Source organism: Podarcis liolepis (genome assembly GCF_965112155.1).
Source record: "Podarcis liolepis genome assembly, chromosome: 1".
Taxonomy (NCBI): Eukaryota; Metazoa; Chordata; class Lepidosauria; order Squamata; family Lacertidae; genus Podarcis; species Podarcis liolepis.
Window position 1 is genome coordinate 86026518 of NC_139554.1, and position 18901 is coordinate 86045418.

The window sequence follows — 18901 nt, forward strand, 5'->3', positions numbered from 1 at the left end:
TGAGAAAACAAACCAGGTTTTATTACAAAAGCACACTATTAAATATAAAAAAACAAGAGACCAACTGGGTCAGGGTCCTAGTCAAAGAAATACTGAAACAAATAATGCATGCAATCCATTACAGTTGATCAGAGGCTCCAGGGGGGATATTATAACTCCTATCAAAAACTGAAAATGCTTCCTGCCTTCTGACCCACAACTTAACCTGCAAAAGTCAAAGCAAAAGATGTACTACTTTATTCTGGCCAGCGATGTCACTGTTCTCTTTTCTGCTTTTAAGTAGTGATGCTTGGTGACTTGTGGCTGTCCACTCTTCTTCTTCAAGGGGAAAGGAAGAAATTCTCAGAAAAAAAGAAAAAACAACTTCATGAAAGACCAGTATCCCAAGGCACTTAATGTAGAGTGCACTGAGCGAAGGTTTTTGCTACACATGAGCTACACGTCTTGTTTAGGTAGGAGAACACAGCAGCTTGGCTTTTTCCGTGGATGGTTCATAGCAAGAAAATGGTGAATGGATCTGAACAGCGGACTGTGGCACCTCTGTTCAGATGATGTAAAACAGAGTTCTACTTCCAACTACAGCTAGAAAGACTAGCACTCTCTTGACATTTTGGCATATCGAAGGCCACTCCAAGACAGTAGCTGCAATCATATTTCAGCTCCATGGTTCTCAAAATCTGGTGTTTGGAAGGAAGAGCACATTGGAACCCTCTTGAATTCTCAGGCACTGTGTGCAGGCTGCAGGAGGTGGATCAATTTCTTACAATGCCTTGATGATGAGGGCCGTGGGCTGCTGTAGGCACTGTTCTGAGGTTTGTTACATGAAAGTGCTTCCAACTTTTCACTTGCTCCGAGTGACACCAGCACCTGGAAAGGAGATTGGGACAGATATATGTTGTGCCCTGGCATAGCCTATTGTGCTAAACTATGTAGGGCATTAGCACAATTACTTAGAGAGGGCCTGTGTTTTTAATCCTGCCTCCAACATCACTTCCGCATTATCAGGACACTGTGTTGGGATTTCCATCTACTGCAAATAATGCACAGCTGATTGAGGAATATGTTATGTTGGGGATGGGACTGAAAACAAGGCCCCCTTTTGAGTAATTATGGTAACTCAATGTGAATAACACAGCAATAGGATTCTATAGAGAGCCTCATAACTCCAGTGTATCTTCAACGTCTGGTACTGAGAAAGATGTCATTCTGACAGAGCTGTTCAATAGTGGAACGAACAGACTCCCATGAGAGGTGTTGGACTTTCCTTCCTTGGAAGTTATTAAACGGAGGTTGGATGGCCACTTGTCACATACAATCTAGTTGAGATTCCTGCATTGTAGGGGGTTGGGCTAGATGACCCTTCCAACTTTATAATTCTATGATTCTTGGGGAACACAGTCATGTTTTCATAGAAAGGGGACTAGCAACTTAGGGTTGTATTCAGTGTACTGTCGGTGCAAGGCCTTTTGGCTGTGCAAAGTAACTCCCCTTCCTCCCTGCATACCCTCTAAGTCTGTTACGGGGCTTCCACAGCCATCCAAAGCAAATTTGGGGAAGGTTTGAGGTGCACAAGAATCAAGGAGAGTTCCATTGCACAAATGCCAATCCTGGCACTAACAGAGCAAGTGCATTGGATACCACCCTTACACATAAAAAGTGATTATTGTAACTAGGTAAAGGAAGAATGAGATCTACTGGTGGGTGACCTAATATAAGCTCAGAGACACTTGGAACCAACAGAAAGTTATCATGGAAAAAACATCTATTCCTTAAGAATCCCGTGGTGTGATAGTTTGGAGCTCACCTATGTGCAACTGTTTTTGAAAGAATGGAACAGGTTGAGTTATACTGATAACTGCTAATTAAGATGACAAAGCAAGTCAGCTATCACACACTGACTGTGTGTAAAGTGCTTCTCTCATAGAAAGGAAGGGTCAAGAGAATACGGCAGCTAATGCAGCAATGAACTCTCAAGCGCCCCCCCCCCGAACAATAACCTACCAATGTCATTTTCCTTTTTTGCCCCAATGTACAAACCTCAATTCTTGACCAGCAAGCAAAGCTTCATTATCCTCAACAACCACGGCAGGTAACCTTGCAATAAGGCTACCATTATGCGTTGTCAGGAATTAACTGAAGCACAATAAATCTGACTGCTGGTTTATTAGGGCCTGCCCTCAGCTGGCCGAGTCTTTTCCCTCCACAGTTGCTGAACTAATACCTGGTGGATCCTGGGCTGCTGGCCAATAGATCGAAGAGCAATGAGGGCTGCCTCTTGCACAGCTGGTTGCGAATCATGGCAGGCCACATCCAATAGACGACCAGGTACCCTGCTCTGGATCAGCAAATCTTCCAGTTCCACCGACTGGCGGCCCAAGTTGCCCAGTGCTGAAGCCGCATTACAGCGGGTCTTGGCTTGAGGATCACTCAGGAGCTGAACAACCCAAGGGACTGCTTTGCTGAGGGCTGGAGTAAGAGGGCCAGCCTGGTAGGCTGCATTGCCAACAGCAAAGCTGGCTGAGCGTCGCACATGTTCGTCCTCATCCGAAAGGCGTTCCAGCAGATGTTCCAGCAGCCCAATCTGGTCCTGCAGAACCTGAGGAAACCCCTGTCTGTGGCGCAGCAAGTTCCCCAAAAGGCTGCAAGTTTTGGCACGAACCGGGCATTCTTGGTGGCACAGCAGGTGGCTCAGTGGTTGGGAAGCAGAGTCTGAACCACATAGGAGTCTCTGTAGGAAAGGCAAGTGAGCTGGACTGGCCCGGGCTATGTGGGTGAGCAGAGAGAGCAAGTCTGCAGTAAGGGCTACTTGGTCTGATAGCAAAATGGCAGACAAGAAGGCAACAGCATGCTTTGAGGCAGCCACCCCCACCACCTGCTCAATGACTCCCTCGTCGCTCAGCACCAAGTGGCACAGGAGACTCAATGGCAACTCTGTCTCTGAGAAGGGAAGGTGGTGAATGCAGGCCTACAAAGAAAGCAAAAGCAGAATAGTGTCTCAAAGTGTGCATACCAGTATGAAGTTGGCACCAACAAAGTTGTGTTTGTGCAAAGACTTCTGCTTATGCTATGGAACTTACTTTCCTCACCCTAGCCACAAAATCTATTTGTAGTCTTTCCACAAACTGGACAACTTTGTTGGACATAACTCTGAACCTTTATCATTTTAAAAATGTTTCCCATAAAGGGTAAAAAATCCCTTATGTCTTTATGAGACTGGCATTTCCATCCCTTCCCCAGCCTACAACCCCCTTCAAAAAAGGCATTTGGTGCCTTGTTTTATGAAAAGCAGTTTTTTGAGTGCATCCACATAAGCACAACCACCATGAATCAGGATGACAGGCATTGCTTTGTGTGGAGCAGGGCAACTGGTCTGGCTAAGGCAGAGTCTGCATCTAGTGCTTAGACAACCAACATGAGAAAAGCTTTACCTGGAGTAACCGTGCAGGGATTTCAGAGTCCCTTAGACCTGTTGTGATAAGCTCTAAAGTTTCAGGGTCCATGTCCAGAGCAAAGGGGAAACAGAACAGCTGGCAAATTTGGAGCACAACAGCTGACACCAGCTCTGGGTCACCATCCTCTTGCATCTGCCTGGAAGAGGGAGCAAAGCCGTCATAGTGAAGTATTAACTTCCAGCTGTAAGTATATTTGGGCTGCAATAGTAAGCTCCAGATGCTTGACTGAAACAGCCTAGTGAAACAATATCTATTAGTAACCATGCCACAATAGCAGTAAGGGGAGATTTGTTGCTCAATATGCATATTTTGCATGCAAAATGTCCCAGGTTCAATCCCCATATGGGGCCGAAAAAGAAGACTCCGGTCTGAAACCCTGGAGAGCCTCTTATCAAGTGTAGACAATAAATAAAAATGAGGTAGACTAATAGTCTAACTTGGTATAAGGCAACATTCTATATTCCATCTGCCCTGCCTTGGCCTTCAGTCATTACATGCTGCTTTTAAGGGATGTCTTGAACAAAAAGTTAATTGCTCTGAGCCAAATCACTGTTTTTCATAAAAGAAGCAAATATGCTATTTTATAGATATGTTGCACCAAGCAGGACACGGGTAGCGCTGTGGTCTAAACCACTGAGCCTAGGGCTTGCTGATCAGAAGGTTGGCGGTTCGAATCCCCGCAATGAGGTGAGCTCCCATTGCTCAGTCCCAGCTCCTGCCAACCTAGCAGTTCGAAAACACATCAAAGTGCAAGTAGATAAATAGGTACCACTCCAGCGGGAAAGTAAACGGCGTTTCTGTGCGCTGCTCTGGTTTCACCAGAAGCGGCTTAGTCATGCTGGCCACATGACCCAGAAAAACTGTCTGTGGACAAACGTCGGCTCCCTTGGCCACTATAGCGAGGTGAGCGGCGCAACCCCAGAGTCGTTCGCGACTGAACTTAACTGTCAGGGGTCCTTTAACTTTTTTGTGTTATACCAAAGCAGAAATAGGCTTAATGTGCACACCTTATTTTGACTGTAATTTTTGGAATTAGGAATCAAATACATTGGCGAAGTTTGGAAAAGGGCAAGGAATAAGGTGTACATAGGGATGCTATAATAAGAAGCTGAAACTGAGGATAGTTTGGGAGATATGCAGAGCACAACTAGTGCCTCTTTCTAACCTAATCTAATCCAGTGGCCTGTTCAATAAAAACCTTTACGGACAAGTATAATCCTAAAAACTTCATCTTTAATATAAAAACAAAGGTTGTTAGAAAGCCAGATTCAGCTGCATGTATCTGGAACATTCCTGAGATTGAACATAGGGACACAGAAGGTTGCATATCATCCACTTCTGCGTCTTGGGGCAGCTTTCTTGCTGAAAATGGGAGTTGGTAAGAAGGGGAGGAGCTAGACCAAAATCAGGTTTGGGGGAGACTGTATTGCTGCGCTGTGTTTGGGCAAATGACAAGTATGTTTCTATGCAGCAGCCCCCTGCCCTCGTCCCACTCTAGCAGCATTTAGTTTACTTCCTTCTATAGCTCAGCCCCGGATTTATCACTCACGTTTGTGCCAAGTAAGTCAGGAAGTCAGGTTCAAGCAGCTTGCTCAGGGTTGCCATCATGACCCCATTGGGCTGGCCCAGCTGGAGAAGGCACTGGTGAGGCTCTCGTGTGAAGATGAAGAGGGCTAAGCTGAGGAAGAGCAAGGTTCCTACAGCAGGGAAAGCACGAGTGAGTACCCCTTAGCCACCTATTCAATGTCTCCTTGCCTTTCCCAATCGGAGAGGTGACTGCCAGAACCAGGCCTGGCACCATGGAAAGACTGTGAGCATCCTTATATACAGCCTCACCAAGACGAACCTCCTCAGACACGTAAATAGCAAGAGGAGACGCCCAAGAGGCAATTTGGGGTGGTTCTTACTAAAGGAAAGCCACTTTGTACCTTGTGGTGAGATGAGGTTCCAGTATGGCTCTGGTGCCTGCTGGCCAGCTCTCGGGGTGTCTCCTTCCATCACTGGCTCCTGAGAAGTCAAGTGGAGCACCATGGCAAAGCGATGCCACACGATGCCCCAGAGTTCGGAGGTAGCAAACTCCCGCACTACTGCTGCATCTCCCTGACAGAAGAGGAACAAGCCCCAGAGCAGTGAGGTGGGAGCCTAAACACCCTATTCTGCATTGCAGCTCAGGGATTTGGCTCAGCGGAGACACCTTAATTCCATGGATGCTCCCTCTGTAGCCTGACAGACCTAAACCCTTTCTGACTGGACCTCTCTTCCCACCTGTATCCAAAAAGCAGTAAGCTGGGTGTCCACTAAGATGAATTGCTGCACAAAACTCAGCTGATATGCCCAGAAAGGGCAGGGACTTAACTGCCCTCCCCATTTTGCTAGGGAATTTAAGGTCTTCATCACCACAAACTGCAACATATATTTTCAAAGATGGAACAGAGTCAATCCTGCAGAATCCTAAGACTCTGCTTTTGTTTTATTACATTTAAGCTATCACAATATATTTTACTTGGGTGGAAGCAAACTTCTAGTCCATAAGAGGAAAAAACAATGTGCAGGTGGCTATAGGTGAGAATTTGGCTAGAGTTTCTTCACACACACAAATATACATACACAGCAAATTGTAGATAAGAATAGTGCAATGTCCTCAACAGTAATTTTTTTAACTTTCAAATTCTATAGAAAGAACTGAGCCACCTAGCCAGAAAATATGCTTGGAAATTATCATATCTGTATAACTATGTTAGCAAACTGGGTTGTTTAGGTCCAATTCTAGACTGTGCTGTCTTTCTCTATCTCAGTGTTACCCAACCTGGTGCCCTCCAGATGTTTGGAACTCTGCCTCCCAGCACCCCCAGTTAAGTGGAGATTAGAAAATGGTTGGGGTGGTGGCAATTGTGGCCCAAAACATTGAGGATGCCAGCTTGGGGAAGGCCCAAAGTGGCCCTTCCAGTTGTGGATAGGGCAACCTCCAAGGAAATCCATGGACAGGACAGCACCTGGATGAGAGCCAGTTCCCTACTGCCAAGAGCTGAGGGGCTACACATGGCCTTGGCAGAATTAAGCAAGCCATTTCTTACCCTACCCCATTCTGCTTCACCTAACAGTAAATACTTTCCCTAATACCTCCTGGATCATTTGTGTACATCCTCTTGAGCAGCCTTTGCCAACTAGGTGCCCCCAGATGTTAGACCATAACTGTCTGTTGGACCACATGCTGGCTGGGGCTGATGGGAACTACAATCTAGCAACATCTGGAGGTCACCAGGTTGGCCAATGCTGCTCTAGAGAATGCAAGGAAGCTGCTTGGTGGGGCATGAAGTCATACCTGGCTTAATAGCTGCAGCATCAAGAGCAGGAGCCCATCATAGAAGCCAGCTCCCATGGGAGGTGGCAGGCATAGCTGAAAGACACCAAGAGAAAGGACTAGACCTGAGACAGTGACCTCAAAGTCAGCCACTATATGGCATGACAAGCATGACACAGCCAGTGGCCTATGTGTCCTGATTTGCCCCTGTCTGTCTGGAGCTGGTTTCTTACCTCCGCAGGTTCTGTGAATACAGTAGCTATAATGGCCATGGCTTCCTCTTGCCTGATCATCACAGCAGCGCCATTTTGAATGAAGTATGTCAGCAGCAATCCTGCAGCACTCTGCATAAGACAGAGAGACCCCTCTGTGTGCAGGAATGGCCAGAATGCCTTCTTTACTTGCACTGGATGCAAATCTAGTTATTAGACTCCCCGCAGGAATGGCAATGCTGCTTTCTCCTTCATAGTCTACAGAAGTCCAATCCCGATACCTCTGGTATGACAGGGTAACAGGCAGACCATTTCTTTGCAGTCCAGGTGTATCTAGTACACATTTGTGGGAACAGTGGGATACCTCTTTTTTACAGCTTGTGAAGCTCTGTCTACAATACCTCCAACTGTGTGAGGGAAGATAACTGTTTGGTCCTTTCCTTGACCTTAGTGAGAATCCATCACTCGCCATCGGGTGCAGTGTGGAAGAGTTTCTCATGAGTACAAACCTACAGCTGGGGCTACTGACAATCAGATTACACATATGGGGTAAAAGAATCTATATAGACAGTTCTAAACTCTACCCTGGAGTAGAGATTACTCACTAGAACAGAGGTAGCTGTTGCATGGTTGAAAAGAGCCATGGCTTCCTTCAGCACTATTTCAGACCTAAACCACAACCAAAGAAATAGCAGCATTAGAAGGATGAAGCAACGGATGCCAAGGCCCTCATCTTCAAAGCTAGCAATACTTGCCAGACACTTAAGTGTGTGCCTGGAAAAGGAACGGCAGCCGAAAACTAAGGCTGGGGCTGCACTGTGGCTCAAAAAATGTGGTTATGTTATGTAGCAGCTTCAGTGGAATCCTAAAAACCAGTAATTTCATTTTCTAAATATAAAAAAAAACTTCTTGGCAGCATTGTTGCTCACTGCTGGGTAATTTCTGCTTCAGACTAAGAAACCATCAGTTCAGCATGGCTTACAGTCACCAGAAGTCTAGTCCTTAACACAGGTGCCAGCTCTCTCCTTATGTGTACTCTGTGTAAATAGCTGGGAGGCTATTGCTACTGGGCCCCACTTTGGGCAAGCTGCTCCTGAGTTTAGGGCAGCTACAGCAAACATTAAAAGAGTGTAGTGGGAAGGATGTATCTGCTTACAGAGCACAGTGAAGCACCATTGTACATCTTCCTGCAAAACATCTCTTGGACTGGCACGTTTTGCGATGGGGCATATACCTCAAAACCAGGGTTGTGTCAAGCGCCTCCCCATTTTAGCACTGACTCTCCTTACTTCTTGCCAATCCACTTCTTGCCAATCCACACAACTCAAGTTAAGTCTCTGCGAGCCCTTTCCCTTGTTCCCAAGCAGTCAAGGCAAGAATATGAACGGTGCCAAAGCAACAACACTTACTGAGGTGGGAGGATCTGTAGCTGGAGGAGCAGGAGGGAGAAGAGTCTCAGTGAGGCTTCAGCTGCCTGTACTTGTGCCACTTCAGTCAGTGGGACCTTTCAAAGAGACAAGGCTCAGTCCTGAAACACTGGCCCTATAAACCATCACCTTTCCATACCATATCCACTCCTAAGAGAAGCTACCCAATGTTCCTCTCACAGTGTTTTGCTCTAAAACCATGGTTATCTCAGTGCCCGTCCCCTGCCCATGCCAATCATGTTGGAACGCCTCTCCTGTTTCCACACCATCCTTTCCCTGATACAGTTTCCAGTTCCTTGCTCATTAACTCTCAAACCCCAGCATCACTGATAAAATGAGGATCAGGGAGCAGGTTGACGAGAAAGACCCCCTGACTGAGACCAGGGAAAGACACTTCCAGTCAGAGTGGACAATATCAGATGGAAAAATAGTTTGACCTGGTAAGAGGCAGCTTCCTTTCTCCCCCACCCCACCTTCTTAGGGCTGAGACTTTGCATGTGCTCATGATGAGGCAGTTCTCTTTGCAGTTTCAGAATAAAAAAAATACCTTGCCTTGCAGGGCACAAATCAGGGAGCTCAGCCTTTCTGGAGTTGCTAAGCGGTGGCACAGAGTCAGACTGACATGGCAACAGGCATACAGGACCTGGGTGATGGAAATGCAAAGCAATATCAGACCACTGAGACATCATCACTTTCTTCCCAAGTGAGGAGGGAAAAGGGAATGCATTAAGGCATGTTGCCTCCAAGGATAAGATGCCCTGGGCACCAATTCCCCGACTCCCAGAGAAGCAAAGGGAACATGGGGAGACGCGTTACCTTCATCCCATTGAGAGAAGAGGCAGAGCGCTCAATTCCTGAGAGAAGACTTGGAAGCAGGTCATTATCTTTCTCAATGAGCTTCTGGGCTACGTGCTGAGAGATCTGCAATGGAAATCCCTTGCCTTCAGTGCTAACACCATTATCAGTTTCCACCACTTGAGGGAGCAATATAGCCAACTTCTCAGAAACATAAATGCCAATAAGACTCCCACCTGCTTTTTGGCCTTATGACATGTGCTGTGCCCTCCTGGGATGCCGCAGGATGCAGCTAGGGCTGCAGTAGAGGCAACTGCCAAGTGTTCACTCCACTCTTGCACTGCCTTTGCTTCTTTGGGGAACACTGTTGGGGGTTGGGGAGCAAACAGAATACACCAAGTAAGGTTAAATACACCAACTGGAAATGGAACAGAAATGCCACTTACAGTGATATTATCTATTATTGTCTACTTTTATTTGTCACTTTTTTGCTCAAAGTGGACCCAAAGCAACTTACAAGAATAATACAAATATTAAAACTAAAACAGAATAAAAACCTAAAAATGCATCCTCCATATAAAAGGGAGGTCTACTACATCCATCCTACCTTTAAACCATCAAACTAAGAGTGAAAAGCCTGGGTAAAAGAAACATTTTTGCCTGGTGCATAAAAATAGAGATGACACTAGGATTGCCTCTCTGGGCAGAGCACTCCATAATTAGGCAGCCACCACTGAAAAGGCCTGTTCTCATAGAATTGTAGAGTTGGAAGGGACCCCAAGGTTCATCTAGTCCAACCCCCTTTCAATGCGGGACTCTCAGCTAAAGCATCCATGACAGATGACCATCCAACCTCTGCTTAAAAACCTCCAAGGAAGGAGAGTCCACAACCTCCAAAGAGAGACCACTCCACTGTTGAACAGCTCCTACTGTCGCAAAGTTCTTTCAGATGTTTAGTCTGGAATCAGGAGGCATTTTGCATTATCCCAAAATGCAGTCAGATGGGCACATTCTCCACAGCATTTGTTACCTTCCTGAGCTGGCTGCTTACAGCTAGCCTCATGGCAGAGCACATCCAGAAGGCGGTGATGCTCCTCAAACAAGCTGGTGTAAAAGGGAATGGAGATGGATGGGCAGGCACAATCCATGCTCTCACACAAGTGGGCGAAGCACTGTAAGGATAAGAGACAAGGGATGCTGTTGCAGTGAGGATAGTATAGGTCTGGGAGTTGTGGGGAGCCTAGAGCAAGAGTGGGGAGGCTTTTTCAACCTGAGGCCCGCATTCCCTTCTGGGCAACCTTCCAGAAGCCATATGCTATGCTGTATGTAGCCAAAGACAAAAGAGGGCACAGAAATGAATGTACTACAAATATGTTATATATTTTGGGATGTAGGAACAATAGCTGCTCCTCATCTTTGAAAAAGTCAAACTCTGGGTTGGAACCCATTTCTTTCCCAAGCCTTAAAACACACAGGTTCCAGGGGTAGGCAGGGAGAAGTGAACATTAAATTGAGAAGAAAACTGAATTAAATTTAATATAGTTTCCCTTAAATTAAATTTAATGAAATTAAATTGAGCATTAAACATTAAAAGGATGCTGAAGGGAGAAGGAGAGAGACTGAGACAAGATGGAGATGAGTAGACCAGGAGATAGGAGGCTTCAAAGGGACCCTTACCATCAGGCTTTGTTCTCGCAGCCTGCTCTCTTGGTCTGTGGGCTGAACCAGCAGTGCAGGTAACAGGGCAAGGAAGCGACTGGCAGAACTGTGGAATGCCTGCAAACTAGAGAAGTATCTGTGTTTATAGGCTTGACATAGAAGCTTAGTCTTGAAACATGGCAGTGAGTTCAACACAGGCACTCAGATTCCCTCTTTCTTTGGCCAGTACTGTATAATTGTGTAATGCTCAGAACCTGTATGATGACAGGTAACTAGGGACATTATATGCCATTTCCAGTTCTCAGACTAAATACTGGCACAAGGCATCAGAGTGTGGAATGAAACTGCTTCTTTTTGGTATTTACTGTATTCATGCACACTGTGCTTTAATTTTGCCTACTCCCATACTGCTGACAACATAGCATAATTCACCTTCATATTTCATCTGCCATGAAAGTGTCTTACCTTTGCTTCTTTCCACTCTGCTGTCGGTTGAAATCACTGGCAAAGTAGGCTGACAGGACAGTGATTAAGTCTATCAGTAGGGTGATGTACCAGGGCTGCTGTGGGATAGAGAGAGAGGTATGTGTTCTTGGGGCTGGATTCCACCTGGTTGGGTGCCCCATAGAAAGAACCAGTAATCAAGAACTATGGGAATCATCTGCCAAGGTAAGAAGAATGGGAGGAGGAGGAAACTAACAGAGTTCTGAATAAAGTGGGTTGAATTCTGTGCCAAATTTAACCTTTGTACAGATTCACAGAATCTGTAGAGGAAAGACTGTTTTCCATTACAGTGTAAACTCCATGCAGCACAAAATTTGGGATCAAAGAATGAGGCTTTTAAATAATCTCACCAATAAATGTTTTTAGTTCCCAGTTATCCAGATATATGTTAAACATGCTGGTATCAGCTGTGGTAAGGTCAGACACCCTAGAGGTTTCAAGCAATCAGGTGATAAAGTTACTCACCCAAGCCCTCGGTTCCTAGCCCCTTGTCCGCCATTCATACCTCCTCTTCTTCCTAGCTGCTTATGATTCTTGTCAAAATATCCCAGATTCTGCAGAACACTCTAACAGTGCTTTTAACCTTGTGCAAGTTAAATACTTTTACATAATGAACCTTCTTTTTTAAAAAAAATCCAAATACTATATGCTTAGTTTGGATTATAGTCCAATAAGAAAAAGGTCCAAATAACAGCCTGCTATACACCTAGATGCTTTAACTCTTCAAAATGCAAGTACCCGACATGGTGTCCTCCAGATAATGTGGTCATCATCCCTGACCATTGGCCATGCTGGGAGGGAGGGAGTTGTAGTCCAAAGCATCTGGAGGGCACCACGTTGGCTACCCCCAGTTTTGGCGAATGCCTCTTCTCTACCTGCTTGATGTTGATACTCTCCAGGATACTTCCCGCTAGCTCCACAAGGAAGTGGGATAATCCTGTGTCACTGCAGAAGTTGTACAACAGCTCCGTGTCACAGCGGGTACCTAACAAGTTGCCAATAACATGGAGGGCAGGGCGAAGATGGGAAGCTCCCTCCAGCATTCCCTCCAACACCTGTATAAGGAAAAGGGGTAAATGTACATAGGACATACAACTCTTCCCCATACAGACCTTCCCTACACCAATGCCTAAAGTGCTCTAGAAACACCATACAAACTACTGATTCCACAGTCACTCTGTCTTCAACAGCATCACAGCACACTCTTGCCATCCCAAAATTCATCCATGAGATGTTGCTCCCAACTAAAGAGTTAATGACATGCCCAGCTTCCTTTCTAGGATCCACACATTTTTATAAGACCTCTATACCCTGTCAAGTCTTAAGAGTCTCCATCTTTCCAAGCTGTCCCTAGTCTCTATGTACGTGGCTCATCATGTACTAGCTGAAAGGCCAAAACTACCAAAGGAATTCAACAAGTTTCCACCAGTTTCTTTCCTCTTCTCTCTGTAGGAAATCTCTGTAGGAAAACGTGTGTGTGTGTGTGTGTGTGTGTGTGTGTGTGTGTGTGTGTTTAGCCCTTCCCTACAACTCACCTGCTGACCAGAATCCTTGAGTCGGGCATGGATGCGCTGCACAAAAGCAGGGTCTCCCAGAAGGCTCAGTGGGGCACTCAGCTGCACATGGGCAGGATCTGTGGCATCTATCAAGTGCTGCCACTCCTCATCGCTATCCAACTCCTAAGAGGCAAGAGTGAGTCAGTGAGGACCACCACCATCAGAAAGCCAAGAAAGTACTTCCTTGCAACTATGCAAATGACTGTGGTACCTGGCCATGCGCTCACCTCGGTCTCCAGATCCACAGTGTCAATGCTGCGTCTGCTTCGTGCTTCTGCTCTGCCACTTTCTGGCCTCAGCTCTGGGAATTCCCGCTCGTAATCCTGTGTGATCCGATTCTCTCTGTCCATGAAGAAGAGGGATGAGAGGCTGAAGGCAGGCTACACAGCAATGAAATGTTCTCACCCCAGCTTTGGTTTTCTCTTGTAAAGGACCCCTGGACGGTTAAGTCCAGTCAAATGGAGTGCAGCACTCCGACTATGGAGTGCAGCACTCATCTCACTTTCAGGCCGAGAGAGCCAGTGTTTGTCCGTAGACAGCTTTCCAGGTCATGTGGCCAGCATGACTAAATCGCTTCTGGTGCAACGGGACACCATTAAGAGTGCCAGAGAGCACAGAAATGCCATTTACCTTCCCACCGCAGCAATACCTATTTATCTACTCACAATGGTATGCTTTCAAACTGCTAGGTTGGCAGAAGCTGGGACATATATATGTCAGCTAATTCAGTTGTTTCCAGTGTTGTCTTGGTCATTTGGTATTACTTAGAGCAACAGTATCTCTATCTGAAAATCCTGCAGGCTGGAACTTACGTTTCTATGTATAACTTTGTCCAGAGCTGTTTTGCTGAGCCTATGACTTCTACGGCAGTAAAAGATTTGGACCTTACTCTGATTCTGTGTGGTGTCTGGTACTGCCAGCTTTAGATCCACACTTCCCTTGCACGTGTATCATATACCACATTCCCAACAAAATAAATGTATTTCAACTCCTCCTTCTCACCGAGGTGTGGGGGAAGATTCCTTTTGCTCCCACTCCATTCCCTTTCCTCCAAGGCTAGGGTGCCTCTCTTCTCCAGTGCCAGGAGCTGCCCGATTCACTTCTCTGGGATCTGTCTGAGCAAGGCAGGCTTTGCGTGTGTGGCTCTGGACCCCCTTGGGGGTTTCTTCCTTAAACGAAGACCTGGATTTCCCCATCTCCTGTAAGAAGTCAAGCAACACAGGAAGATTCTAATGGACTGGACCCCACCATACTGTAAGTCGCCTTGCCAGCAATGGTACTACCTGCCTCTCACCTTTCTCCGAGCCTCCTGGGCCATCTTCTGCCGTGCTTTCCTCAAGATCTTTGACTGGCCACTGTGAGGGGCCAGCGAGTGTGTCTGCTGCTCTTTCAGAGCCTGCAGTTCAGGAGGCAGTTTGCTGGTGAAAGGGTTGGTAATGCCTTGATCCGCTGTGTCATCAATTACTGCAAAAGAGAAGGTCGGTGACTGGGCTTGCTTGAATTGGGCTCTGTAAGGAAAGACAGATGCAGGAGCCAGATGGGAGGAAATTGCAAGTAAGCATGGCAGCTGGTACTCACCAGTGACCCGCCCTGCAATGAAGGGGTGATAGAGTAGTTCTGGCCAGGACAGGCGCTGCCGAGGGTCTTTCATCAACAGGCCTTGCAAGAAGCTCTACACAGTAATGAGAGATGGTCACTTGCACGTCCTCACACTACTTATAGTCTATAACCCCAGCTGCTAGTTTTACAAGGAAAACCTTGGAGCCAATGAAATTCCTTGGTCGCTGTGGGAAGAGTCTATTCAATCCATGCATACAAAAAGCACATTTTCCAGAATGCTCCCATTTTTTTCATTTTTAAGTTTCTAGCTCTGAAGATTACTGAAAAAAGTCTTGCAAACATGGCTGCATATCTGCCTTAAGAAAGAAACCTGGTGGCCCCAATACCACCAAAACATGTTTGCACACAGAACTACATTCTTTGGCACAGATGTAGCAATGTGGTGTCCTTCAGACATGTTGGACAACATTTCTGTAACCACTGGCCATGCTGGCTGTGGCTGATACAGTCAAAATTATTGGGGGGCATCCCTGCCTTAGCAAGTACACTCATCCCAGTCTAATCCCCACAGGCAGTGGGGTAGGATAAGGATTGGAGAATGCACTTAAAAACTGTATTTCTACCTTTTAGACATACACACCAACAATGTGAAAGAGGCCAAGTGGCATGAGTGAACAAAATCTAAGGTGTTCAAGCTTCCAAGGAGAGAACAAACTCAAACCACAGATACATACAGTGTAATGCCAGAGATACAGATAGCTGAGTTTGAGTCATGGGAAACCCAAATGTATAAGCTTCTAGAGCAAAATATATCTCTTATGGCCCTTAGCAGGGCAATCTACCTTACAGGGCTCTTGTGTGTTGATCAAACGAGACTAAAGAAGCAATGCATCTAAACCTGCCCTGAGATCATTGGATGGAGTGTGGACGGCATTTAAGTACAGTTACCTTGAAGTTGGGGCTCATGTTTTTTGGCCACTTGATGGGGTCCTTGATGATCAAGCTCACCAACTGGAAGATGCTGTTGGTGTAGAAGGGTGGTGTCCCCACACACAGCTCATACAGAATGCATCCCACTGACCAGAGGTCAGCTGTGTGGTCATAGGGTTTCTCTTCCACTAGCTCAGGCGCCATATACAGTGGAGTGCCTTTTATAGATGTCAGCACCATGGTGTGAATACTCATTGCACGGGCAAACCTTCCCAGGAAAGAAAGAAGACAACTGAGACCTTTCAGTAATGAGACCAGAGATTGGTTGGGGAGATCAGTTCTTAACGTACCTACCCAAAGTCACAGAGCTTGATCACTCCTCCTTTCCCAAGAAGGATGTTTTGGGGTTTCATGTCACGGTGCAAGATTCGGTGGGAATGCAGATAATAGAGCGCCGAAACCAACTGAGAGGCAATATCTTGCACCTGAAAGAAAATGACAACCCTGATACTTTGCAAAGCCCATTTAATCCTGTAGGGATGCTCCACATCTCCAGCATAAAACTTCCATTCCTTTTTGTTATCTTTGCCGATGCCCCTCAATTGTGAATCACAAGTCCTTCCCCAACACACAGAAATCTACTTGTATTATCCTAAGACAATTAGATCTATTTTTATCCTTGAGGGCAGCAGAGAGCAAGCATTTCCACTCTTCTATGTACCCTTCAGGTATTTGAAGACTGCAATCATGTCCATCTGCTGCTAGACTTCTTTTCTCCAGATTCAACACTAGTTCAAAACACATATGTTCACTCAGGCATCACTTGAAGTGTGACTCCAGATATTCTTATTTATTTAGGATAAGGGCTGTAACTCAGTGGTAGAGCTTTGCATACAGAAGGTCCCAGGTTCAATCCTCAGCATCTCTAGATAGGGCTGGCAATGTCCCTTGTCTAAAACACTGGAGAGTCACTGCCAGTCAAAGCAGACATAACTGAGCTAGATGGACTAATGGTTTGACTCAAGGCAGCTTCCTATCTTCTTATTACTAATCATGGTGAATTTTATACTGAGTTTGTAATGTTTTATGGTTTATTGTGTTTTTATATTGTACCATACACCACTTTTGATATTCCAGTTTGAGCAATATATAAACTGGTTAAAAAAATTAATAAACAAAAAGACATACAGTACCAACTTCCTTAAACCTTTCCTTGATTTAATCTGTTCTAATATCATCCCTGGTATCAAATTCAGAAGGATGGGTCTCTAGTTTCTCAGATCATCTTTTTAAAGATTGGGACTGTCTTGTTAGCACCTCAGTCACTATTCCAGTAGATGTAACAGGTTCATGTCAAAGTACACAGCTGGAGGGTTTATGGCCTAGCAGAGACTGACACCTACCCAGACTCCAGCTACTCTCCCATTCCTGGAGTCATTCATCACACTGAATCCCCACTTACTCTTCTGGTCATAGTTACCTGCTCCTCAGGCAAGTTCCCATCATCCTCAAGGATCTGAAAAAGCTCCCCTTCAGCATAATCTGTCACTACTACAACCTAAAGGAGATAAACAAGACCAGAATGCCAATGAGAACATTTTCAAAGGTGGGACACTTGTGGGTAGGGAATGACAGTATGACTAATCTCTCTGTATTGTTTGAAGCCAACAGGAAACCACCATCAAAAGAAGAGTGTGCAGCAGCTACCAACACATTTTTATTTGATGAAGGTCCCTATGGACCTAGGTACTCATTGGGACATCTGGAGAACACCATATAACCTAAACTTCATCAAACAAAATGTAGCCGTTTTCAGGCCTTTCTGCTTCTTGGGGGACTTTCCACAGAGCCAGGAAGACACCATTTTCTTGTTCACCTCCCACACTTAAAAAGGACTCCCAGCAAGTCCTTTACCTCTTTATCAGTCTCAAAACTGTCAAGCATCTGGACAATGTTGGGATGATGAAGCCCCCTCATGATCTCAATCTCTCGCTGCAAATTCTTCAGCTCTTTCTGTGAGCGACCCACTTTAGGGATAAACTTCAAGGCCACCACCTGCCAAAAAATTATTATTATTTTAAAAGGCTGGAAATGTGTCATACACTACTTTCCCCTCTGTCTGTCCCTGAAAAACTCATTGTGAAACAATGACCACTGCAGGCTCAGGAGCAGACTTCTTACATAGCAATCTTTGGAAACAAATCTCCCTAAATTAACTCTCTTGCCTGTTGATGAGGTCCATCCCCATTCCCTTGTGCACTCTGCCCTGTTCCCTTGTGCTCTTACCTGTGCACTGTATTTGCGACGCCCCTTGTACACTCTTCCAAAAGAGCCTTCGCCAATCATCTCCAAGACATGATACTTCTCCATGATGGGAATGTGGGGAGGGGTGGGTATTAATCTGAAAGGGCAGAGACAAGAGATTAAGCTAAACACGAACAGTAAATGAAAAATGTAAGCACAATGGCAAAGCATGTCAATTCACAATACCATTTTGCAAAGTTATTATTATTATTTATTATATTTGTATACCTCCCTTCATCTGAAGATCCCAAGGCTGTTCACAACAGAAAAATGCAAAATAAGCATACAAATCATGCATGTGTGGTCAAAACCAAGAATCAAAAAGAAAAAAGGGAGCGAAGCAGTCAGAAAAGGTTGGGGAAAGGGAAATAGACTCTGGCAAAGCCAGTATGACATGCATATCAGGCAAACAGCTCCAAAGAGGGGCCCCAGATCTCAGAATAGTTGTGCTTTTTGCATCTCCAGGCAAAATGCATGAGATGCATTACAAGAAAGCTCTCCAACCAAGGAGCTATTGGAGGAGATATCAAGTCCTTGCAATGCTGTAAAACCATTCGCTTAGCCACCAATAAAGCATGCAAGTTCCAGGACATTAGGATATAACAGAGCCATCCATGACCATCCAAATATTTCAGGGACAGTCTCATAACAAAATTAATTTGAGCAAGCACCTTCACCGAAAAAGAAGCCAATGCAAGGCATGTTTTTAATGCTTCCCTAGAAAAAAGTTAAGGCACCCCTGGTCCAAAGTGCCCATCAGGAGTCCATCAACACACACAGTCTTTTTAGCCATCTTCTTGCCTGCACAACTCTCCGAATCCCTTTTGCTATACTGTATAAAGTCCTCACCCGGCCACGGCGTCTTGAGGAGCCTCCCAAGGCGACGATCCTACGCCCACTTACTTAGGAGTAAGCTCCGCAAAAGTGAAATGGGGCAGAGAAATGCACACAAGGTCGGGCTGTGCGCTGCAACCCGACACCGGCTCCTTCGCCTCAGCCTCCTCCTTCCAGGTCAATCCAGAGGAAGGACAGAAGCACCCACGTCCCACCCGCCCCGTCTGACAAAGCCTTTGCAGCGCTGAGCCCCGGCGGGGGCCGTTGGAACCCGGCGGCTCGAGAGTAGGGCGGGGCGGGGCGGACGGAGGCTGGTTATCAGCGCAGGCCCCGCGCAACGGCGTCTCCCGGCTGTTGCCTAGCAACT

General features: G+C 45.9%; 1 protein-coding gene across 2 annotated transcripts; it reads right to left on the reverse strand.

The window, feature by feature from the left end:
- Positions 1 to 18895, reverse strand: STK36 (serine/threonine kinase 36). 2 transcript variants are annotated; one of them, XM_083488608.1, is made up of 27 exons: positions 18550 to 18895; positions 17683 to 17797; positions 17311 to 17451; positions 16877 to 16954; positions 15751 to 15881; positions 15415 to 15664; positions 14485 to 14578; positions 14201 to 14370; positions 13909 to 14105; positions 13134 to 13248; positions 12886 to 13029; positions 12226 to 12405; positions 11312 to 11409; positions 10865 to 10970; positions 10218 to 10359; positions 9424 to 9551; positions 9209 to 9313; positions 8940 to 9035; positions 8375 to 8469; positions 7571 to 7634; positions 6987 to 7097; positions 6775 to 6849; positions 5381 to 5552; positions 5002 to 5149; positions 3429 to 3588; positions 2222 to 2965; positions 1 to 867 (listed from the first exon to the last, which is right to left on the reverse strand). In XM_083488608.1, the coding sequence occupies exons 2-27, from the start codon at positions 17764 to 17766 to the stop codon at positions 721 to 723; spliced, it is 3975 nt and encodes a 1324-aa protein (XP_083344734.1). In that variant the 5' UTR covers positions 17767 to 17797; positions 18550 to 18895; the 3' UTR covers positions 1 to 720. The 2 variants fall into 2 exon arrangements, with proteins under 2 accessions (XP_083344734.1, XP_083344735.1); XM_083488609.1 differs by having other exon boundaries at positions 18604 to 18807.
- Positions 18896 to 18901: the final 6 nt, after the last annotated feature.

Excerpts from the sequence above, each read along its gene's own strand:
- STK36 (XM_083488608.1), bottom strand. The coding sequence starts at position 17,766 with ATGGAGAAGTATCATGTCTTGGAGATGATTGGCGAAGGCTCTTTTGGA. Across the intron at positions 5,553-6,774 it reads TGCTGCAGCTATTAAGCCAG|GGAGATGCAGCAGTAGTGCG; the intron begins GTATGACTTCAT and ends CTCTTCTGTCAG. Across the intron at positions 5,150-5,380 it reads GAACCTCATCTCACCACAAG|GAACCTTGCTCTTCCTCAGC; the intron begins GTACAAAGTGGC and ends TCCCTGCTGTAG.